The following is a 25170-nucleotide window of genomic DNA, read 5'->3' on the forward strand; positions in this document are numbered from 1 at the left end:
TAAAATAAAAGTAGGAATAGACTTAAAAACCTAATCAGACAGAACATGGTTGCAAGTGTTCATCATAAAACATGCATCTTACAGGACCCATCTTGCACTTACCCTAAAGTAAAATATTAATGAAAATGCTGTTTGGTTTTCTGAATTCATATGTATGTATGTGCATGTGCATATATAAAAATATATGTGTATCTAAATAGAGAGAGGGGGATAATAAGGGTGGTTTGCATTATTTGCTACTCTGATTTATTTTACCAAAGTTTTGTGACTTACAATAGRGACAGCAAACAAAAACCTAATTAGGATGTTTAATTTGAAAATCCTGCTTTCGGAATGGCTTTTCCATCATTTTTATATATCCTTTATGGCATAACATCAGCAAAGCRACAGTCCCACTGGTTTAAGGGTTTTGAAACTAAAGACAGTCTCTAAAGAAAAGTATTAGTGCATGAAATTAAACTACATATAGAATTGTTCCACTTGAAATACCTGAGCATGACTTATTTTATTCTGTTCGTGATAACCGAGTTCCCTGTAATTCGCAGCAGCAGAAAGGCTGGCCGAGGAAGAGACGGGCTGAGCAGTGACTGCCGGGATCGCTGCCGTCTCCCCCCAACCTCAGCTGAAATGCTGCACTCAGCTGCTTCCCAACRAGGTTTGCTCAGAGTAGCTCCCACTTCCTCGGCAGGCAGTTTCCAGGTGAATTTAACACTAACTGCTTCTCAGTTTGAGCCACTTGTGTGAGCTATAAACGCGCGAGACGGAGCCTGTAAGTGGAGCTGAGGGAGCTTCCCGTGTGGCCAGAACCCCCTCCTCCTGCTCAAACCCACCCGAGGTCCTGGCCCACAGGGATTAGCCCCCCTGGTCACACGTCCTTTACCTTCCACTGCCATGTGCAGCTCAGCATCACAGAGCAAGAATTCACCCCCRTGCCTGAAATAGGAAAATTGATTTATTCTGCACAGTCCATATATTGAAGTCAGTTGGCCATGATTATGTTTCCATTCAGCCCATCCAATTTTTGGTTTTTATCTGCCCAGCAATGACTTTGTGCATATTTGAGCAAAGACAGACAACTGTGAAGGGCCTAAACGCAGAGATTTTAATCAGTCTTCCCTGCACTGCCTCACCGTTAAAACTTCCTTTGCAGAGACCGCAGATCCCATCTTTAAAAAGAAATAAAAGATACCTACTACATCCTAATAAGTGTGACATCCTAATAAACCCAAACTGTGATGTAACGAATACTGAGGTATGAGACACCCTGCTCACCCATTACCTGGCTCAAGGGAGGGTGTCCTGGCAAAGGGGCAGAGCTTCCGTGGGCTGAAGGCCCACGTGCCCATCATGTACTCCAGGTTTTCTCCTCGGGATAAGGCTGGCTCCATCCTTGAACACATTTTTGCCTCAGCAGCTGGYTTTAGGAGCAGCGTCAATTTAATTATTTTACATTTGGCTGCCTATTTCCTTGTGCCGACACAAAACGCAATTTGTAAATATAAAAAATTCATATGCAAAAAGTGATCGCTATAAAAATTGTATTAAGCACAAAAGCCTAAACTTGAGGCTGCTAATCGCTCGCTGAAGGAATGGGAAGTGGAAAATACGTGTCTCTGTCCTCTCAGTTGTTTTAAATGGATGAATATCCCAAAATCCAAGGGAAAGCTTAGACCATTTGTTGCAATTAAAGGCAAATCCCCTTCTTCTGAGGCCRTGGCCTCTTGCTGACTTGACTCAATATCCTGATCTACCCTGACGTTGCCCATGGTTCGGCCCCGGGCCAGCGCAGCAGGGGCAGCACGTGGTGCCCTGCACACAAACCAGCTCTTTACCTTCCTCTTTTACAACATACTTAAGGTTTTTCTACCTCTAGAAGCAGAATTCTCCAAAATCTTCCATGCAGGAAGGATAKCACAGCCTGTCCTCATCTCCGTGATGTGCGTGGCTACTGCAGAGCTGGCCCCAGGGCAGAGGGCCGCGTTGGCACCCGGAGGCAGCTCCGTTTACACCAACTTCAGTAAAAACCACTATGAAAAAGGATAAAAGACAGTAACAGGGTTAATTTCTCATCCATTCCTGACTGGAAGAGTAGATAGACACTAAATTCCTTTATTTCATAACTTCCACATCTAATAACACCACATACTTGAATATTGCCTGAAATGGCTAAATTTTGCAGCATACACAGAATTTAAAATTGATCCAGTGGAAAGAATTTGAACAAGAAAAATCAATAAACATCAAACATACTCGGATGTCCATGTGCACAGTGGAATACTAATATTACAAAAAAGAGTAATAAATAGCACTTCCTTTTGACAATCTTTCTTCGTGGGAACCTCTTTGCTTGCAGGAGCCCTGGGCAGCTCCGATCCTGAGCACTGCCTTTCCCGAGCACATGTGGAAGGGATTGCTCATCCTTCGCTTGCCTTCAACTCACTCTGACATTCACACCGGCTCTTTTAATAAATATTCCGTATTATTACCTCCCTCCAATGCTTTTAGTTGATGCCCACGCTTCTCCAAGAATCAAATCTATAACGATGGAAGAATGGAATGATGGAGCGTCCCATCACAGCCTGACACTTTCTCTCCCCTACCAGCAACTACGCTGCACAAACCAGAGCATGCAAAGCTCAACTCTAAGCTTAAAAACCGTCAAACCCTCCCTGAGAACCAGTATCCTTCCAAAAAGGATGTTTTGTCACCAATAGCCATCAGAAAGAGGCAGGGGGCTCTCAGAGGAGGGCGTATTGCAGCAACGCACAACCACCAGGAGAAGAAAGAGCTGTTGGCTGATGAGAAGAGGAAAAGAAACGCCAGGAGGTTGGTGTGGGAAAAGGAAAACAGAGCAAGGCAAACGGAAACGATGCCGAGACGTCTTTCAACGTGCAGCCTACAGAAGGATCGCTGCAATAASAGAAAAGAGCTCTGATTAATATTAATCAGGCATCCTTCCTGAGCAAGCTTCCTAACCTTAACTGACAGGCAAATTCATCTCCTCGAAGCAATAGTAATAAAAAACACATCGCTTCTTGAGACCTGCTGAAATTTGAAGCAGCTCAGCACAAGTTATAGGCCAAATCTCTGCAGATTCCGTTTTGCATTGAAAATAGTGGAGCATGAAGGACTTTTCCAGCTTGTCTTTTTCCCACTGAATGAAACACAGTCAGACCATGAAGAGGGAGTAAAACCCACGCYCTGCCTCCCTGCTGCCCTCCTGCAAAAAGGGCTTCCAGGAGCAGCACTCCGAGCTTGGGATGCTGGAAAAGCCTCACGGGTGCCACGGAGCTGTTGCAGGAGAGGCAGGAGGGGAAGCAGGGCTGCTTTTTAGCAGAGCCAGSGGGTGTCCTGCAGCCCACCCTCCTAAGACACTCCTGAAGCACCCCGAGCGCCTGGGAAGCAGGTAATATTTATGTGAACRTTTCTGAGGAGTTTCCTCTGCTAGATCAACCTTAGAGCCTAGCTATCTCAGCAAAAAATAAACAACAGTCGCAGGCACCAACTGAGCCTGTTCCATACAAATCAACCTTATACAACATTTATGCCACCTTCTCCTCCCCACAGGGAGAGTATTTAACAAAGGCAAGCAAGACACCCAGACCTCCCTTGCATCTCACACTGGTAGAGCCAGACTAAACCATTCTCGACTGCTCCTTCCTGCAATACCTTCTGTGTAATWAATGTGCAAGACTAAAGGGATGAAAACACAGTGCACTCACCTCTGCTGCGAGCTGTCGTCCCAAGTGCTGGAATCCCTTTTCTCAGGGAAGTCCACTCTGAGAGCAAAGGGCCAGTGTTGCCAGTCCCAAGCATCAAGGTCCATGTTGACACCCCTGTTACATGAGTCCCTCAGTTCAAGGCCTCCTAATTACATAACACTAACATATAACCCAGCGGGGAGGATTCATGCTGGTCACTAACCCGGCTAAGGAGGAAGGGTCATTTCCAGCAGTCCTCTATTCRCACCAGAATCCACTCTTGAAGGACGCCCGAATCCAGAGGGCCCTGCAGAGGAGCTATCCTGGTTGGTCTCCATGCCTCTCAGCAGCACTCCCTGCTTCCCACACAAAACAAGCAGATCTTTAAAGCAAACACCKGGCACCAGCTGGATTTGCTCTTGCAGAGCATGTTACACCTGAGCCCTCCCACGGACCTCATGAAACAGGCGCCTCCAGGTTACAGGCGGACTGSGACCCCTTCCCGACTGACAGTGCCCGTCAACAGTGGCACACAGGTTGCGTGCCCAGAACGGGCAGGCTGTGCACAAGCAGCCACTTTGCCTGACACTTAGAAGAGTTAATGAGGAAAGCAAATYAAAAAGGCTAAGCAGAGAGCAGGGCAATTCCTGCACTGATACCGCTTCTCCCCGACTCCAAAGGATAAATAACACACAAGAGATCGAGCACGTCCCACACAGGTTAGTTTTACAAGACAAGAGAGGCAGGGGAGGATCAGTGACGTTTGCCGAGCCCTGAAGCAGATGGAGTGATGRATGACACATGAAGCTTTAAGTATTCCAGTTTCTTATCTGCCTCTTTGCAGTAYAGAGGGTAATAAAAGCAAAAAAGCAGCCTTTCCACAAGCGACTYGCGGGCTTAGCGATAAGCCCCGCTCAGCAAGGGGTATGATCTGAACACGCACTTACAGACACAGCAGCTTTCAACGAGCTCTCCTGACACATTTTTGGCTTCTGCTACTAAGGTTCGCAGCCGGGGCCCAGCCCCGTGGAGTCGTGATCGTGGAGCCCCACAACTGTCACGGGCACGAAAGGGGAGGCTGAAAACTGCTCTTCACTTCCTCTGATCTTTCTCATCCTCCGTTTCCCTGTTTCAGTAAACTCTTTTCTCGTAATTTCTCTTCCTTCCTCTGCTGTTTCCTATGTTTCTYAGGGGAACGGAATACCAGTAAAACGCTGCCATGCCAAAATCAGCCTGGTGCCCAGCGAGCAGAGGTACTTGCAGAGTGGTATCGGTCCCTGCACAAGGGCCTGCGGATGCTCCTCTCCAGGGGACACCCCTATCTCCCCCAAAATAATCAATGCTGTTTCCTTTCATGCCACAGATTTTATTCCCATCTTTGAGGACTTGCTGACAAGCTCAGCCCAAGATGGTTGGCAAAACCAACTCAGATTTCAGATGGATTTCTCCAGACACCTTTCATCCTCYCTCAACACACACATTTAAATCCAGGCATGGAGAGGAGAAATAGTTTGCAAGCTGAGGCACATTTTTATGAGTGAAAGAGAAGCCCACGTGGTCCAGGTGAACCCACGCAGGCTGCACCAAGTGCAGGCTGGTACCTGTTCATCCCATCTCCCTGGTGGGCACAGGACGGTGAGAGCTCGAGGGCACTATCTGTGTGCAAATACAACCTACATACATTTCCAAACAGCATATGTGTCCTACTGGCCTGAATAATTTGTTTTGTTCAGCTTTTCTTCTCATTCTCTCTTTTGGAAGCTTAAATTTGCCCCCAGATTGTTGTCCCAGTGGTAGAGAATGAGAGGGCTTGGTGTTTTGGCCAGATCCCTTCTCCCTGTGCCAGTGGTTGGCGCTGCGGACACATCCCTGAGAGCCATTTGCTCCACCACATTTCTGGCAACCAGGACCTGCCTGCGCCAGACAGACACCAAGGCACCAAGACAAGGCAGCCCATAAAGAGCAGCAAAAGCAGAGGCAGAAGTGCACGGAAATGATCAAGCATTACATAAAACACCAGCCAGGTGCCAAGTGTGTGCTCAGAAGGAAGCAGAGAAGCCAGAGCACGACCTGTATTCTACCAGGCTCCTGATACTCTAAGAGTCAAGTGTCCATCAGTGCCCTCCAAACTCATGCCACGTGCTTCTTTCATTACCTCCCTCCCATATTCTGTGTGCCAAGCATCCAAAGCCTGTATATCTCTATGAGCAGCAAACCTGAAGCAGAGAATCTGAAAAAATAAACATAAAACAACAAACATGTTCCCTGCTCTCCCACTGACCATGGGCATCCTTCAGCTGATCCCTACCAAGCCACTTTGCTGAGCAGAAGCCATTGGTTTCCCCCTTGCACCCCAGGTTCATTTGGGTTTTCAGTCACATCGGAAGTTATTCCACAAGCTTAAAACACATTTACAGATAACTACTTGGGACAACATTATTTTGAAATGCCCCAAAGGTAAAGCCAGAGCTCAGAGTAATCTTGTTTCATGAAAAGCGCATAGTAAAGCGCACACAAAAAAGGCCTAGGAATTGGGGCTGTACTCCAACCAAAATCTAACTGCTCCAGGGAATGCAGAATCAATGTTGTTATTTGTAGATGATAGTCTCCGTAAGAGGAGCCTTCTGCAAAAAAAGGATAAAATTAAGAAGATTTCCTTTTAATACTTTGTATCAATCTGACCTTTGACAAGGTCACAAATTGTGAGCTTTCCATATAGAAAAGCTATGGATCAGCAATGTAAAGCATCTTGATATATGTATATAATATATATATATGTATATACACATACACACACACACACACACACACATATATATTTAATTCTGAAAAACGAAGGAATGTCACCCTTTCCTACCTATTTTCGGGAGAGGTTTTTTTTTTTAATTAAAGTCATTACAACCCTTTAATCTTTTCCTGTTACTAGGCAATTCTACTCAACTCACTTAAAACCAACATTTCCATAGGGTTACTTCACCTCACACACCATCATGTCCAGAAATGATGCTTTGTGAAAGCTGCTTTACACTTCTCTGCTTGCACTTGGTCAGCTCGGTGAGCTACCCAGTACAAGGAGGAAACGAAGCAACTTTCCATTCAGTGGCYAGGCTACGTTCGAGTTGCACTCAGCCAACATACTAAGTGTCTTCCTTTAAGGAATTACATTTAATTAATATATTTGGCCTGGCAATAGTAAGAAAGGAAACAACATTCTCATTTTATAGAGAAGGAGACAAAGGCCTCCTTTTAGATGCAGTGCAAGTGCTGAAGCAGGGCAGACACAGGAGCCCTCACTCGAGCCCCGGCATCTCCCTGTCATGAGGTCCATTCGAGATGACAGTGGACAGCACTATGAATCGGTGGCAATTAGGAAGGGGGGTGTTAATAACCTGGCCGGCCTTGCCTGGGATCCAAACAGCTGCTCTCATTTCACAGCTCGCTGACTCTTCAGATGCTGCCGAAGCCCTGGGAATCAGACTGCGATACCTGTTAGAGAGGCTCAGCCTCACAGCCGCTGCCTTTCCTTAAAGTTTTCCCTGCCTTCCATTAAAGGTTTTTTTCTTGATGTATAACCCAAACTGCTCTGCACGGTAGAGCAAAAGGCGGTTCTGACAGGTCACAAACTAATGGTATTTTTATAAATCAACTATGGCCTCCATGTAAAACTACCCGATACCTGCAACCACCTACCACATAAGAGGCCATCTGATAAAACACAGTCCTGGCTTCATCTGTGCGATGTCCCAGGGGGAAACCATCGGGTACCACGGGCGCTGACCCCACTCTGTGGGCAMCCCAGAAGCACCGTGAGGCCAGACCGACCCCTACAAGGGTTTGAGTTGCCTAAATTCACCCCRGGATGACTGGGCCCCATCAGGAACAGAAAGGAGATGGGACAAATCGATGCCCAATTTCTCCAGCACTTCCCTGCCCATTAGTTTTCCTGCTGCTTCCCTAGGGAGCCCGTTAGGCAGCGCAGCTCCCAGCCAGCTGACAGCCCCTGAGCACCAGTCCTGTTTACACAGGAGAAAAATGCAGCTTATACATCACATACAACACAGGGAATGAATAATTACGGAATTAATACAGTTTGGTTAGCTCGCCCTCATCAAATTCCCCTAATTAAACTCTAGCCTCTACTGGTTGAGAGCTTATCTGAGCTGCTTGTGAACAGCCCGACCTCCCAAAGAGCTCGGCCTAATGAGCTGAGGCTACAAATGGCACCAAGATGCCAAAGCAGAGCAGGAGATGTCAGCAGCACAAGGGACAGGGTCTTGCAGAGCTTCTCTCCTCCCAGGAGAGATTTCTTGCCACCAGGCTATAGGCAAACACAGAGTGCTCAAAAAGAACCTCAATATTCCCTTCAGAAACAGACAGGGAAAAATATAGGAAAAAAAGCCCCTACCAGAAGTGATTTGTCCTAGTGTTTCCATAATGTTTACAGTCTCCTCTAATCTTTATTTCCAAGGCACRCTGCAATCCTGTATGCTAATGCATGCACAATTTGCATTCCTTCCCAGCCACAAACATTACGAGTGCCCACATCTCCTCTTACACTTAGCACTTACAGCATGCGAGCAGAGAAAATAATGCCTCAGAAATATTTATCTTAATTCTCCTCATCTAGTAACTTGTTGCAGTGCTGGAGCCCATTAAGCCCATTAATTCTGAATGTAAAAACTTGCCTTATTTACAGYCCCAGAAGTTTACTCACCTTTCAGCATTTTTTTTTTCAGCCTGAGCCAGAGAGCGTAATACACTGGAAATAAAATAAGAGGGAAACAAGAGAATGGCAASAAACTTGTGTGGATTTGAAAGTTAGTATTTGTGGCTCAGAAAGGCCCCCATAACATTGCTTTTCTTCCCTTTGCAGCACTGCCAGAGGCTAAAGGGATCAAACACAACCCCCAAGCAACCCCTGGAAAGGCCCCTGCAAAGTGGTGGTTAGAAAGTCACATTTCTGTAATTGCACAATCCAAAAGTATCATTCCCAATATAYTCCTCCGTGAAGGCACAACTCCTGCACGAAGCAGAGCTCGCACCTTTGAAACACCTAGGCTTATTTTCTAAATTGCCAGYGATGACGGAGACCTCCACCAAACCGGCGGTGATCTTAGCTGGGAATAATCGTTGTTCACAGGGTAGTTTTTCCAACTCCAAGTTCCATTCCTCAGATTTTGCTACATGACTTCTCAAATGCTAAAAAGCAATTACAATCATAAATCTTTCTRATCTAGACAATAGAAATAGGCTTCATCTTACTTAAAGATAAGTGTCTAACAGACAGTTACCTAAATCCAGGCCAGCTTTGTGCGCTCTCTTCTGCATCAGTAATAATAGAAAAGGGACTTTCAGGGGAGATTCATCTGTTTTCATCAGACAGCGGGTACTTACCGAACACATCAACTGCTCATCTTTCACTCCAAAGAAAGCCTGGAAGAGCAGTGCAAGCTGAGGCAGATAATTATGAGGTACCTGAAGCGGGTGGAAAGGATCCTGCCCTGTTTKCAACAGGCAGAACATTCTTAAGGCTTTTGCTGGATTAACTCACATCAGTTTCGTTAGCCTCCTAATAAAAGAGCTTTCCTCTCTCCCTCTCAAAAAACAAACCCACACACTAATAGAAACCAAGCAATTATATGGCTTAGGTAAATAAACACAAAGAAGAAAGCAGCAGCAGAGTGCTTCTATGAGCAATTCCTCAGATACTGGGGAAAAACAAATGAGCAAACAAAAAAAAMCACCTTCTACTCTTGCCAAAGATTTTTCCCCAACTCTCTTCCCAGCGGAATCTGAGGAATACTGGAAAAGCTCAGAGACGAAGCAAGGTTTGCTACTACTCATACTAATTGTTTTGCATAATAAAATATTCATTGTTATCAGTTTGTTGCTCAAGTGTGTGGTTTTCAAGGCGTGAGCATCACCGAACTTACCCAGCTGCATGAAGGCAACAGGGCCGGGCATCCTGTCCTGCCACAAGGCACCCACCGGTGACACCCCGGGGTTTCACGTATCGTTTAGTTGTCACTCACACTTATTACGCACATATTAACTGTTCCTAGGAGAGGGTGAGGTTAGGAGAAGGCTCCTTTTTGTCTAAATACAACCCAAGCTGCGCTGGCTGCAGAGCCCGAGGGGACCAAGGCCCACAYGGTGGGACGCGGCAGGCGCGCTGAGCTCACGGCCCTGGCTGTGTCCCTCCGTCCCTGCTTCCCGTCCTGCTYCCCGCAGCCAGGCTGCACACAGGAGTGGGAAGGACCCGATGGCAACAGCTCGCTCGTCCCTACAGGGACACRCACATGAATTCCTGAAGCTCCCTGGACTCCTCTGCCTGCTCCTTTCCAGTCTGGAGCCACCCTGCTTCCCATCCAGGCACTGAAGAAGGCTCACCAAAAGGAACAACAAAAAAGACAAATATTTGCATATAGCTCTGTATAGATACACACACACACACACACACACACACATATTTTAATCATGAAAGGCCTTATTCTCCTTTTCTGCCCTCTGCTCCATGCTTCCCAAGCAGTTAAGCCCCAGCACACCCTACTGCTCATGTCCTCTCTCCAGCCTGCCCAGCGCTGCATTCCTTTCATCCCACATCCCTCAGGACACAACATGTCACCTTTGCAGCACTCCCACCACCTTCTCCAATGAGCAAAGGAGGTGAAAACAGGAAAAATTAGGTATAGAGTCTACTTTGGGAACTTAGTTAATAATAAATAAGGAGGAAAGACAAACAAAGGAAAACATTGACAAACTTCTGCCTTAAAGCTTGACCTGAAGGGCTAACACCTTATGCAAAGCCCTTGGGTTTCAGGTATGCGTACAGGGATCCTAGTGCAAAAACAGACAAATAAAACAAAACAAAAACCACCAACAGCAACAAAAAAAGAAGCCAGACGAATGCTAGCAAAGATCCCTGCCCCTGTACTTAGCCTAAGAATTGTGGCTTCCTGGTTTTCAGCAATTAATCTCAAAAAGGACAGCACTCGCTCATACCTTACCATTTATGGTTACAGAAAACTTGTGTTTCTGTTCTGGGAGAACTAAGTTCAGCCACAGCCAAGGAAACCCACGGAAGGAAGGAAAGAGAAAACCCAGGAGGAAACTTGGAGCTCCACTCCTTGATCTTTGACCGAAGGATTTCRCCCCAAATCAGCGGTGTGGCAGAAGCCCCTTCCTCGGCAGAGCCTCCAGGAAGGCAGCCTCGCACCACAACAGTGAGTACCCCTGAGCAGCCTCTCTCCCTTGGGAGCAGCCGTGGTGCGGGGAGCGCTGGATGGCCGGCAGCAGGAGTTCTCCCGCACAACATGCTGCAGAGCCAGGAAGCTCAAGGCAGGGAGGCCAAGTCGCTGGTAAATCGGGATGAAACCTGCGGGGGCCTCCTAGWGATTAAACGCACATTAGGGTGATGTTGTAACCCAGGGGAGCTGCAGGGTTTGCAGCACAGCTCAGCAGCCCTTCTGCTGCTTGAGGGTGCAGGAGACGCCACCCGAGTGCTACCAATGGGTGCTCCTGCACCCCTGGGACACAGGCAGGTCCCCCTGCGCTCACAGAGGTCACAGAGAAACTGTCCCCGAGGCCCAAATGCCTCCGAATGAGGACGGGGGCGTCGCTTCCGAGTACAGCAGATGGTCACCCCAGCAGCAGCACCAGCAGCTGTCAGTGCAGCGATTAGGCACCAAAATTGCCCAGCTAATGAACTGTCTAATTTAACAGACTGTGGAAAAAAAAGATTGGGGACATCATGAAAAGATTTGGAGCTTATATTTCCCTAATAATGATGGAGGCACCCTGCAATTTTCAGTGCACAAGATGCATTTAGATTTGCTGTCGAAGCAGGAGCGAAAGCCGTGATGCTCGCTGCAATGTCTGCGTATCTGAATGCTCCGAGGCTTCCCAGGCCACCGACCCCTCCACAAAGAAACTTTTGTCAAGTATTAAGTGTTTTCTTGGATAAAGTCATTAAAGGAGCCTTCAGCATTGCTCCTAACACATATCTGCAGGGCTAGAAACAGAAAGAAGAATTTACACTCTGATAAAATTAACCTTTGTAAGATGGGAGGGAAGCGACGTTCCCTATAAGCGTGTTTTTCTAAACACATGTAGCATTCAGGTGTCTCTAATAGCAGGAAACACCGGACTTGGGGCAGAACCAGAACTCCAACTCCAGCTCAGGTCCCTCACTGCTTCCCACGCTGTGCTCCCTGCTTTCTGCTGATGCAATTCCGTGTGCAGATGGATTAGTGCTGCAGATTGTGCTGTCTCCCTGCTCACCTGAGGCACYAAACGTGCGTCGGGACACGCACGGCCCCGCTCCCAGGCCTGTGGTCCCAGCCACGTCGCTGCTGTACCGTGCCTGCAGAGCGAGCCCCTCATCCCCCGTGTTTATAGGAGCACACCGAAGTATTTTTAGACCAGTCTTTCTTGTTAGCAGGCCCTGCATAATTCATACGTCCTTATTCACTCCGGCACGGAGCAGATGTCTCGGGAAGCAGGGGAATGAGGAACAGGAGTGCGAAGGGCCTGCACCGAGCCGGGGAAGCGCGGCCGGGAAAGGCCTTGGCCTCCCTCCCCTCCGGGTTTCAGGGGAAACAGCCGCTTTTCCCACGGATGGGGTTAGGCAGCATAAGATGATCAGGTGGAATGAGGCACCTGGTACCTCTGCCARGGCCCACACAACCTCCAAGCAGTCCAAGTGGCACCTACAGTTCCCGGTGATTCCTGATCGTTTTCCATACAGTGAGATACGACTTGGACTAACTGGAAACACTGTTGTTGGGCTAGAGCATGGGAAGGGCCCCGTGCGTTTTCCCCAACCTCCTGATGATACACGAGGCATCGTCCCGCTCCGAGCGCTTCCTGGAAGCGCAGCAGGGCTCTCGTGTCCATCGTTAGCTCCTCACCACGTTATGAGTGACTGTAACTACCACCATACGCTCCACGGCCCCTGCCTCAGGGCTCACAACATCCTCAGTTACTTTATGCCATTTCCCCCACGACCAAGGGGCACAAAAGCAAAAGAAGTCAGATGCTGCAGACGCAGAGCAGCAGTGACTGGACATTTAGTGCTATGTTGTGCAGTGAATCCATATTTTACATAGCTTCTTTCTTAAAGATGTTTCCATTCGTGTTTCCATTTCTTCTACACAGAAGGAAAAGAAAGGCYGGCAGTTTCCATGGGGCAATAGTGGAATAGAGCTGTGCACGGAGCTACCCGTGCTTGTTGTCGGCTGCTCCACTTAGAGCCCCGGCACCAAGAAAACAACCCAGGCTTATTTAAGGCTCCCGATCAGCTTACRTGGCTGCACGGGGTTTCTGCACACAGCTCAAATGCCAGCGAGCAGGTACGCCTCCTTATACAGCAACTGCCAGTTCAAAATGCCTCCCGCAATGTCAGTGAATTATACATGATCAGAGAAACAATTCCCCTCAAACAGCTGCGAGCAAAATTCACACCGGAGCTTGATGTTTTATTTAAACAGGAATTGAACATGAAATTGGACAAAATTCACTGCTCCAGCACCAGTAACTCCTACTCCTAGGGAGGCCTCAAAACACCTTATTTGGTATTTTATTTGCAGTTCTCCTATCTACTTTAAATATATATTTTGACAAAAACATTTGTAACTAACCCCTAGGTGCACTATGCTGCCAGTGATGATTTATGGTCCACACACTTCTGTATTTTTACTTTTACAAACAGTTACAAGTTCTGGTGAGATAGTACCAGTCTATGAACAGAGTATGGTTCTGAGAAGAGCACATTTGCTAGGTTAGGCGTGCCCTTATCTCAGACTGCATCTAAACTTAAAAGTCTGGGAACTTGTCCAGTCACTTGGTGGACAGGACTTGGAGAAGCACCACRTGGTACTGAAGGCCAGGCAGCAAGAACAAACATTAAATAAACTGCACRTGCCTGAAGCTGAAATTCTAAAAATGCAGCTAATTATGGCATTGTGGCATTCTACGCAGAAAAACAAGGCTGAAAYGTGCTGTGTTGTGCACACAACATACCTGCCCTTTAGCCTTCCCCTCCGCGTGCCTCTGCCTGGTGTCACCGAGAGCTTCACTGACACCCTGCAAGCAGGGGGAGGTGGCAGGGCCACCTGCTCCCATGGGGCCGGCTCCTCTCCACCGCTTGGCTGTGTGACAGGCTGCCAGCATCCCGGAGGGGCAAGGCCAAACGACAAGCAGCAATGCAAAATACACTAAACAAAATAGGGGAAAAAGAAGACGATTAAACATAATGTATGATAAGTATTGATAAGTATTGATAAGTATCAGGGAGGAAAAATGCAGGTTTCCAAGAGGAAAAAATAGAAGTGAAAAATCAATAGCACTTAAGTTGTCGGTTGTTTAGAAATGGGCTAGTTCCCCAATGCGATACATAATGTTTCAGAAACTTGTCAGCTTTTCCATGTGTTTTTTTCCCCTCCCCATTTGACCCCAGAATCCAAGATTTCAGCCCTCCTGACTCTGAATCATGCTGGGCAAGAAGCTGGTGACGGCGCAGAAGCGAGGGGAGACGCGGGCCCTGTGCCTGGGCCTGGCCATGGTCGCGTGCTCCATGATGATGTACTTCTTCATCGGCATCACCATCGTGCCCTCCTACACCAAGAGGTAACGACAGGTGGTTCCCCCCAAAYACAAAGCTGCTCCTCCTTGCTGCCAGCATAGATTAAGGAGTAGTGCCCAAAGATGGGAGCGTTTCCCACCCTTTAATTCATATCACGAGTTCCCCCTCTACACGCAAAATCAATTTGGGAGGATTGAAGTGCTGTGAACCCGAGCGGGCCCTGGCATTTGAGCTTATCCTTTCCACACTTGGAGACTCTCCTCTTGATAGGCAAAGCCAGAGCACACACTTCATTCTTGGGGCAAAGAGCATTTTTAAGCTCAAAAGCAGCAAGCTTGTACTTTGACACATATAAATGTTATCTTTGATACCATGATATTCTGAGTAGCCAGGCTGCAGTCTCCTAACTGACAATATCATCATTAGGCAAGTTCAGTAACATATTAAAAGAAAAAAAAGTATCATTGAAAGCCTGGCTCTGAGATATGGAAACCGTTGTTTTTAAAAACAGGATAATTTCTATCCTCCTGATTACCTTACAAAAGAGATTTGTTTAAAAACAGGAACCTTCTTGACTATTTCCCTGCTTTTTATGCCGGCAAAAGCTATGGTGTAAGCAGAAGTGCACTATGGTATCAGTAAGCATAGAGTAAATCTTCAAGGAAGCAACGGTCAATTTGGTCCCCACCAAAAGCAGTCATGAATCCTTTCCACGCTCCCACTCTCAACTAGCACTAGTAGATGGGTCCCCAAACCCTTCCAGGGCACTTACTCAGGAGATATATTTGGGGTTCTCACTGCAGCGTTTGGACAACAGAAACTGTGTGCAAGGTGCTCAAAGCCACCATCAAGGACAGAAACCACTGCTCGCCCAGCGAAGACTCGGAGGACGAGGACGTCTTTCAGTACCCTTGTCTAGAGGTGTGGGTTAACCTGACAGCCTCGGGCCAGGAGGTTTTGCTGTATAGCACTGAAGACACACTGGACAGAAACTCTAAGGTACTTGCAGTATAAACTCAGTGAATCAGTCTCTGCTGGTATCTAACGCTCTTGGTTCATGGGAGAGGGATGCAAGTCTGGTTTACACTAGGTGTAAACCAAGGCAGTTTCACATTTTCTAAAAAATATGTACAGTTTTAGAGCTTAAACATTATATCAAACATTAAGGTGAAACTTCTGAAGCAGTTATACAAACTGAAGTTGAGTATTAACAGTATAAACACTCAAGTATACATAAGGTTCTGTAAGCTGAGGCACAGTAGTGAGAAATCACGTTGATCTGTGGCTTGCTCAGTGGCCTGATGAATTATCACAGGAGAGGCCTCAAGTTAAACAGTGGCCTGAGCGAGAGCACAAATCCCCAGCTCATCTCCACTCCTGAAGTGGGACGGGAAGCTCTCTTCCTGAAACACTGAGAGTTTACAGGCCTGCAAAACTGGGCACAGACACCTGACAGGAGCACAGCAAGCAGGCGCAAGAYGGGCAAGAGCCTCCAGAGCTGCTATCCAAATTAGTAAGGTCTCCATCAACAGCAGCGTGTCAGGTTTACTCAGCCATACTTCACCACAAATCCCTCAGTAGGGGATCTAATCTAACAAATCACCTCTTTTTATTCCAGTGTTTCTATGTCCCAGGCAACTCCGAGAAGCCCAAAGAGGTGAAAACGCGAATAGAAACCATCGCCAGCAACCTGAAAAAGTACCAGAGCTTCCCGTGCTACTACGACCCGGGAGGAACGCAGACCAACGCCATTCTGAGCAGACTGTATCCCCTCCAAGGCCTCCTCTTCGCCTTCCTCTGGCCCACGCTCTTGTTTACAGGCGGGTGCCTCATTATTGTCCTGGTCAAAATCAGCCAGTACGTTTCTGTGCTGTCTGCTTGGCAATACAAAATAAATATCTAGTGTAGATGCTCACGGGATATGAAATGCCTCTGGTGCATATTGCCATTTGTATTTTTGACCTCGAACTATACCAGACAGCAATCCACCAACTAACAATCCACATTCTAGAAAAACAAAATGACACCTCCCATAGTTTATCTGCTACAGCTGCCAATGCATTAAACGAGGGCAAAACGCAAAGCTGAAGTGCTGGGCATTGCATGAAAATACCTCTGAAGAACACAGACTGCACTAGCAGATGTCATTTCTTTGGCTTTTGGGGTACAGATGCTTAACAAGAACCAAAGATACCAGTTGCTGGTGCACACATCACTTGTGTGCACAGTTCATTCTCGGGGCGCTCCTGTGGGCCGCAGGGACAAAAACCTCGTATGGGTCCAGGCAAATACCCCGCGTCACAGGCCTCTCTGCTTTTGGGGGAAGATAAATAGAATAAAAAATAAGCCTCAGAAAGTTTAAATTCAAAACAGCTAAAATTAACTGTATATCATAAATATATGCACAAAGTTGAGTAAAGCAGCTTTTGCATGTATTGAGCTTTCACATTCAGCTCAGACTTCAGCTTTGCTTGGCACAGGAGAAGGGTCCCCTTCAATATCACCTGCCTGCAGTTTTCATGTATTATAAAAGTGCAAAGCAAAGGGAACAAGGTAGGGAGTAAAACCACCATGTACCTTACTAAGTGCAGCCACGGAGGCTGGCTAACATGCAGACCTTTCACATTATGGAAGTGTTGGTAGCCCCTCAGCTCGCAGGAATACTYGGCAGCACGGACAGATCGGTCTGCAGCTCTTGCATGTGACTCCTTCAGCCAAACTCCCAGCTGGGGAGCAGCAGATTTTCCTTTATACGCCGACTGGGAGCTGGGGGACAACTAACATGAGCCTAAACTAGTGCCCAGTTGAAGAACCAGGTGGTTCCCATCATTCACAGYAAAGTTTCAGAGCTCAGACAAATTTAAATGCAAACTGCAGCTGGAAAACATTGTTCTAACCAACACAGTACAATTCCCTAGTATTACTGGGAAGAGACATGCAGAAACATAGCCTGATCCGTGTATTTTCCAACACAGTTAATGGAAGGGTGTCAGAGCTGGCTGGCAGGAATAGCATATGTGCTTTTCATCCTGATCAGCAAGTCCAAATTARCCCAGGACAGTGCAAAGCAGTAATTATTAACAGCAGCAATTCCCCTTCACCCGAGAGGCACGCAGGGTCAGTCAGCTCCAGTCTCCAGGGAAAGTGACCTGCTGCTCTGCTGAAAATTCAAGCAGTGCAGTGGGACTGTAGAAAGTAGAATATAGGTGGAGAGTTACTTCCACAGGGAGTGGAAATCACCTCACAGAAGAGAAGCAGAATGAGCAGGAGGAACTCGGGAAGCAAAATGAGCAAGAGAAACTTGCTTTTTCAGCCTCCCTACATTCCAGCAGCAGATTTTTGCAGCACAGTAACCAACCCGGGAAGCAACCAAAATTGCAATCAAAATTGCAGACAACTGCTCCTGGCAGCTCCCACAACAGCTCGGCCCTTGGGAGTCCTTCCCAAAGCAGAGGCTGCTGCCAATGTGCCCCAAGTAAGYGCTCGGCGCAAGCTGAGAACTGATGGATGCAGAATGGCTCTTACCATAAAATTATCACCCCAAGGAGCACTTAGGTATTGCCTGCATAAATACTGTGCTTTAAATGCATCCTACTGTCTGCACTTGAATTCCAGCAGCCCTTGGCTGGGCTCTTAGCGGGGTAATGTGCTCCAGAAGGCTGGTTGTGYCACTGGAGGCGAGGGCATTGGGAGAAGTGTAGGCTCGGGCGCCTTGCAGGCTGCTCTGTGCTGCGGCTCAGCCCGCAACACTCCAAGGCACCAGCTCAGGAGCAGCCACCCCTCTTCCGAGGTAGCAATGAGAGGTAAGTGTCACCTCCTCCATCAGTGCTGGCTCCAGCAGAAGCATCAAGTATTTAGTTGACTTGCAGCTTTCTCATGCAGTGGCTGCAGCAGGATAGGGCTGCTCAGCGATGCCTGGTGTTCACGCAGGGTGAGGTACAAAATCCAGGCTCCTGCTTCAGCCCTTGTCCCATCCACCTCCCCAAAGTCACACAGTGACTGCCAAAACACGAAACCACGTCCCCTTTTTAACAGCCAAAGCACCAGCTGCTTTTACAAGGTATTAGAATAGGTGCGATGTAACCATCAATGCAGCAGCTGCGAATGCAGAGAGGGTGAGCAAGGTGACACTGAGCGGACAGAGCAGCACAAAGCTGGGGACACGAAGGCAGGAGAGCTGGGCTGCGTAGGCAACTCAACACCAGCACCTTTTTGACCTTTCCACAGATTTATCTACACAGAAATACACAAAAAAAATCCATTTGATTGACATTTAAAGCCTTTCAGGCAGTGCTGATAGCAAATAYTTTACACAGATTTAATATATCAAGAACATAGGGAAAGGTGACATAAAACAAACTCAGACCAAGGGTATTTCCTGTTCTCAGCTCAGTACAACACACTTAGTGTACGTACTAAATACGGCAATATGCTTAGGTGTGTTAAGATTAGAAAATTTCTTCCTCAAAGAGGGAAAAAAAAACGTGATACAAAAAAAACACAAGGAAGTTCTGTTGCTCTTCCTTTTCAGCCTAACTCGCCTCCAGAGCAAAAGCTGCCCTGGCCGGCAGCAGCTAAGGCCCAAATCCAGAAATGAAGGATTTCTCTGACTGTCRAAATTGAAGGTAGGAATCCCAGCTGTAAAAACCAAAACACGTTTGCCGCTTTTCTTCAGGATTAAACTGTACTCTGCTGCAAATAGGACTATGGGCAAAACAGAATAATAATCCTAAAAATTAATTCCTCATGAGACCCTTCCAGGGTCTCTCACTACGGCTGAAAAAGACTGAACGCTCTAAGGGCACCAGGGGCATTTCATGTTCCGGGGCTGTGGCTCTCATTTCCCAGCAGCTAGAGATGCCAGTGAAATTGATGCCATCCAAGCTGCTATTCCAAAGCAATTGCACCTTCCTCTCCAGCCAAGCCCCTGGGACACGCCACCGGCTCGCACCAGTCCACAGAGAAAGTTTGCAAGAGGAGGATTAACAACTCAAAAACCCAACCAGGAGACTGAATTTGCTGCAAGCAGCACAGTTTAAAAGAAAGTGCACACACATATAAGGAAAAAAAAAAAAATCTAAATGATCATTTCCTTGGTTATATAACCTACACTTCTCTTCTTGCAAATTCACTGCTTTTGTACCATTACCACAAACTCTCATCTTTGTAAGAACGATTTAAGCACAGAAAGATTTATCATGTTCCACGAAAAGAGAAAATTGGCAGGTTCCACAAACAGCCAGTTCTTTCAGCTGTTCTTCACCGCCACATTCTCTGAACTGCCCGTCACCCTCTCTTTGGGGCCTCTTATCTCTGCACTGGTTTAGAACTGCAGTACCCAAAAGGGCCATCCCATTCTGCTGGGAATTCAGAGTTACTCAAGTTACGCACGTCCCATCTGAGTAAGTTTCCATAAGTTTCATTTGCCAGAATTGCACCTTGCGTCCTCTTGAAGTGACTAAAATTCACTACCCCATTACAGAGCTGCTCTTGGCCATTTTCCTGCATTTTCTATATGAGCATTTGAGCTCCCCTTCCTCGGGGTATCTATTGCACCCATCTCAGCTCTCATTGCCCTTGGCCCATCCAGCGCTGTGGATGCAGGTTACCCCCTGTGTCCTCTGTGCTCCGCTCCTACGCCTCAGGCTGCCTGTGTTCATCCCCCCAGGATCACCCGCACGCAACATTCCCATTGCTCATGCTACTAGGGAACGGATGGTGGGCACAGAATTAAGCCCAATATTCCTTCACTGCGTACATCGAGCAGGCTGTTTTACTGCTAATGAGGGATTTTCTAGCGACTTACCCCTCTTTTTTCCTCACTTTCATGTGCTCCTTTAGAGGAGGTATTTGGGCGGTGATTAATGGCAGCTTCACTTAGGCAATGTTTCCTTATCTTCCTTATGAAATGCCAGATACRGCAGCAAAGATTGCTGTTCCAGCTGCACCTACTGCTAGGAGAAAYGTTTTGCTGAAGAAAGCACTTTGTAAAATTGATTCTAGAAGTGRATTTGATTCTAGACAAAGCAAAGCCAGCTTAGCTTTGGGACCGTCTCTCTGCTCCATGTTACAGAAACAGTATTTGCTCTTCCTGAATTTTCCCCACCCTCTGCCACTGCCAACAACTCAAGTGCACTAGCGACGGGACTGCACAGATTTAGGGCTCRGCAGATATTCCCACCCATCCACACGGATTCTGTCATGTCTGACTTGCCTAATTTTTGTCACCTATTATTTCCTTGCTTCCATCTCTGCTGCTCTTTCCTGGCAGCAATTAGTTGTGCAAAGCAACTAGTCTCAGTTAACGGGATTTTGCAGACGAAACGGAGAATGAGCAAGTGCTTTTGCCTCGACATTTCCCAGCCTTGTGTCTTGTCCATCTCATTCCTAGCAGAGGGAAACAGCAGCAGAGGGAAACAGCAGCAGAGGGGAGGAAGGAAGGAAAAAGAATGAAAGAAAAAGCATTTCCAGCAAGAGATGCAAGTGCAATATAACACACATCTGATCTAAAGGGAATTATTTGCCCTGCAGTAATACACAACTAAGAAAACAGTTAATGAGATAACAGAGCTAAGGCTGAGTTGTCACTAGAGACTGCAGAATCTCTCCTGTGCGTCAATATTTCCTTTTTAATCATGGACGCTTTGGCTTTTTTTTTTTTTTTTTTTTTTTTTTTTTTCCTGTTTAAATGCAGGTTTATCAGAAGAAATTGGGAGTCTCCCCTATGCAGGAGGGCAACGCTGCGGCTAGAAGTCTGCTGCATTTACTTTCTCCTTTCTCCCACAATTTGCCTCCGCAGTGCTTGTTTTCTTGCTTTGCCACCACKTTCTTGCCCTGCTCTCAACTTACTGCAAACTTATTTGTACACTGCAGCGAGCTCCCTCCTGCCTAAATCTGCTCATAAGGAAAACCAGACTGAGGCTGCCCAAGGAACACACCCACAAGCACCATTAAACTGAGTGCAAAGGAGGTAGTTGTACACAATAATAATAAATACAATGGAGAAGTTTGTATTTCTCATGCACATCCTGTAGAAAGTCATAGAGACTCCTCGTTTAACCATTTAGAAACTACAGCGGTTTGAAACATAGTTCTGCCTCCCTCATCTTTTACTCTTCATAAAAAATAAATAAAAAAGACAAAAAAAAGAGACTGTTTAGACTGTTTTAAGAGCCAGTAATCAACAAGTAGACCGTAATGAAAAGCCCAAACTCAAGAACAGACTCCTCACACACTGAATTTGGAGACTAAGTAGTAACAGGTGACTTTTTTCTTTTATAGCTATTAGCCACTTATTTAACTATTTTAACCCTTTASACTCCTGTATGTCACCTGCAGGAACCGAGGAGGCCGCCCAACGCCCTCTCCTACCATTCCCATTGCGGTTCTTTTGGCAGCCTGGTCTGTTCCCTTGCTCCCTGGCTCCCCCAAATCCAAACGCACAAATGCTGCAGCAGCTCTGCAGCATATCAGACCGTCTGTATCTATAATCAGATTAATCAACCCAGCCAATTAAAACCCACTTTCCACTTCAACARTCCTTGATGCCTATCATTAGTAAGAACTATTTCCATGTTAAATTTCAACTTTCATTTCTAAACACTTTCTCATTAGAACTGCAAAGTCATTTGGAACAAAATGCTGTTTGCTTGCTTTAATTTTTTGTGCAATACATCTTCCAACCTTCTTTTACAGAMAAAAATGACTGAAACGAAGAAAATCCTATGCCAGTCCTTTAAGTCCAAACCTTACCACCCTTTTAAAAAACACATATTTATAAGCAAAATGCTAASTCTGTAGCAAAAAGCTGTGATAAGCCACTTCCTCCATAGTACTTGCAAGCCATAATGTCTATTTTTACATCACAAGAAATGCTACTCTGAGCAACCAGCTGTTTTAAAGTTTTCCAACTTGCATTTCTTACATGCTGCCAAAACAACTATCATTTGATCACAGKGGACATTGGGAATCATGACGCCTGGGCCTGAAAAGGCCCGTTCTGGGCAGTGCAGAGAATAGAGTCAAAGAGCGCTCCAGCACTGAGCTGCCCCATCGCCCCCCAGTCCAAAACTGCCCTTACAGCACTGGACTCTCTCGGGCTGAGGGGCCTCTTCTCCAAAACACCCCACACCCCTGGAGCACGAGTCAACATCCCAACCGACGTGATCCAACAGGCAGCTTTTCCAGAGGGGACATCCTCATTTCTCCTCTCCTTGCACCCTGCAGTCCCTTCCTGCTTCTCATCTCTTCCCAGAGCCCCTGCCTGAAGAAAACCTGTGTTCTCTTTATGATCATTCTCTTAGGCTAGCTCMCTTCAGCATCAGAAGAGTGGTATTTAATAGAAAGGAGTCACAGCATTCACACTTACTAAAGTCTATATATGCRTTTTAAAATACCTACTGCCACTACAAGCCAGGTCAACGTTTTCACAGAGTTCTGGATTTGGCTGCCTTAGGACAGAACATCAGCTGTCATCCYAAGGCAGGCTGACGAGGAGAGTAAGGACCTATAGATGTATCTGTCCCAACAGGCACGTATTGCCAAAAGCACAATTAGCTTAAATTAGCAGAAGGCAATATTTATTATTAATCAAATAGATGACCAGGAAAAGGCAATCAATCAAGCCCTTCTGAGGGCTGGGGCAAAGCCTGCACTCAGATATTAGTCAGTCCCCTTCACCAATGGCTGCACCCGAGCAGAACGCTACCTGTTAGAYGGATACATTGATTTTTCACAAAGCCTAACAACAAAAAGGCAGTCATTAGCTTTTATTTCTCCAGTCAGGCCTTGCTGGCTGGTATCGTACACAGCTTGCTTCTTAATTTACTTTGAAAAGCAGAATGTAATACGCCAACCTGACATGTATTTATGGGGTGCTCTCCACAGCACAAGTGCTGTTCGGTTGCTGCCTACATATCAAACTTCTTGCCATCGGTATTTTCAAGGCTCAGACTGCACAAACTTGCACAATCTTCAGCTCTAAAGCACCCAAGTGCTTGCAGCATGTATTAAAAGTCTGTATTGCAATGGAGTCTCACTGTGACATAAGGTGCACAGCAGAACGGCTGTGAACTGGAGTAGGGGACACGTCTCATCACAATATTTTAAGCTTTTCTGAAAACAGAAGCATATGGAAATAGGACTTTTTAAGCATCATGAATATAAATAACAGCACACTGTACCAAATAAAGAACAAAGTGTGTTAAGAGGCAGATCAGAATAATTCCACTGACCTGTATAATTTTGCAAAGTCTGCCGTTTGTACAACGGGAAAACAGCAGCATTTTTATGGAAGGCTGCAGCCTCCTCCTCACGCTTGCTGGACAGTGAGTGTCCATCAACAGGCACCGCTCCAGCCCATCCCAAAGTCAAGGCCAGAATGGAAAGTTCCCTCATTTTGAGCACCCAGGGATTCAGGCAGAGATGCATCAGACACTGGCTCCTTCTACCAGTAATAGATATCTCCCTGTGAGGCAGATCCCCAAATCCTTCCGCTGCAACAGAGGGTCTGGCCAGTGCTTGGAGTACTTGGAWAGCAGCAGCTTCTCCTCCTCCATCTCCTATCAGTGTGCAGAGGAGAGCCAGATTAGAGGCACGCTCACGCAGCGCCCAGTTGGAAGGATGCACGTAGTAGGATGTTAATAAGAGACTTGCATTTACATGACACTTCATCTCGGATGAGCGAGGATGGCACCCTCTAAAAGTTTATTTCCAAATTTAATGAATTTGATTAAATCGGTCATTAACTTTTTGTGCCTGGATGTCATTAGCTGTTCAATTCTTGTTGTTGGAAGAGAGCCTGGGAACACCACGCAGAGACCAAGATGTGCCCTGCTCTATGAGACACTCTGTCAGGAGATCTAGCCAAGCCTTCTCCAAAGCAAACTTGGAAATAATACACATTTTTGTATTACTGCACCAAATGACTTCATATTTAGCAAGAATGCAGAAAGAGCTTTGCTGGAAACCTTGCTCTCCTCAGAAYCATGTCTCTGCTCAAGTCGATGGCTGAGAGCATGGGAGAGCTCTCCAGGAGCAGCAAACTGCTCTTTTCTCTCAGTCTCTTAAGACGTGCAACAATCCTCTGGTGCAAGGCTTGGCAAGAGCAGCGTTATTCCCTAGTCAAACCAAGCAAAAAGTTTGATTTGAAAACACAATAATGCTGCAAATGACTGCAGTACAACAGCACATCTCGGCAAGGACCACAGTCTTCCCACAGTTGGAATTTAACCCAGTTTACCTGTGCACAACCACTTGAATCCAGTTCATCAACTACAAATTTCCTCATTTATAATTTATTCTCCACCTGCAACAGCTGAGCTGCTCCAGATAGGGAGTCAACACTAACCTGCCTGTCTGCAGTCTTATTTCTCTTCTTTTTTGAAAGCATCTTGGGGTTAACTCAAATCTAAATGCAAAATTTTGCACTTGGGCTCACAGTTGTATTTGTGACACTCTCTGAATGACTTGGACTCCGTAAACCAATTTATGGATTACAATGGAGACAGATACAGCCTTTCATCTGTGACAGATAAAGGCACTGCCCTATTTCACACATTATTTAAAGAAAGGAAAAGACGACTTTTGTCCCTAGCCTAGCAGCTGAAACCAAAAAAAAAAATAAGAATCACTTCTCAAGCTGTGTGTGCAAAGACATTCAAAAAGTAAAACYGTGGAAAACAGAAATGACATAATTATTTCCACTCCTGTCATTCAGGAGTTTGCCTATAATACAGATTATCCTTAATTTCATTAGGAAAAAAAGTCTTTTACAAAAAAAAAATCTTCATGTACAGCAAACAAATCAAAAGTGATCAGTAATCAGAATTAAGCCTTGTGCCCACCCTGCCAAGTGGCATGACACAGGTTTTGCTCTGTAGCCTTCTC

General features: G+C 46.4%; 2 protein-coding genes across 3 annotated transcripts in view; one reads left to right on the forward strand and one right to left on the reverse strand.

The window, feature by feature from the left end:
• The window catches only part of KCNIP1 (potassium voltage-gated channel interacting protein 1), a 183379-nt gene that overhangs the window by 148167 nt on the left and 10042 nt on the right, over positions 1-25170 (reverse strand). The gene's annotated exons all lie outside the window — the stretch shown is intronic.
• Positions 10780-16405, forward strand: KCNMB1 (potassium calcium-activated channel subfamily M regulatory beta subunit 1). Of its 2 annotated transcripts, none has more exons than XM_026035688.1 (4): positions 10780-10924; positions 14158-14327; positions 15087-15282; positions 15902-16405. In XM_026035688.1, the coding sequence occupies exons 2-4, from the start codon at positions 14191-14193 to the stop codon at positions 16184-16186; spliced, it is 618 nt and encodes a 205-aa protein (XP_025891473.1). In that variant the 5' UTR covers positions 10780-10924; positions 14158-14190; the 3' UTR covers positions 16187-16405. The 2 variants fall into 2 exon arrangements, with proteins under 2 accessions (XP_025891473.1, XP_025891474.1); XM_026035689.1 differs by lacking the exon at positions 10780-10924 and adding an exon at positions 13023-13051.

Source organism: Nothoprocta perdicaria, unplaced genomic scaffold, assembly GCF_003342845.1.
Source record: "Nothoprocta perdicaria isolate Ctin4 unplaced genomic scaffold, notPer1 scaffold_165, whole genome shotgun sequence".
Classification (NCBI taxonomy): Eukaryota; Metazoa; Chordata; class Aves; order Tinamiformes; family Tinamidae; genus Nothoprocta; species Nothoprocta perdicaria.

Excerpts from the sequence above, each read along its gene's own strand:
- KCNMB1 (XM_026035688.1), top strand. The coding sequence starts at position 14,191 with ATGCTGGGCAAGAAGCTGGTGACGGCGCAGAAGCGAGGGGAGACGCGG. Across the intron at positions 14,328-15,086 it reads GTGCCCTCCTACACCAAGAG|CGTTTGGACAACAGAAACTG; the intron begins GTAACGACAGGT and ends TTCTCACTGCAG. Across the intron at positions 15,283-15,901 it reads CACTGGACAGAAACTCTAAG|TGTTTCTATGTCCCAGGCAA; the intron begins GTACTTGCAGTA and ends TTTTTATTCCAG.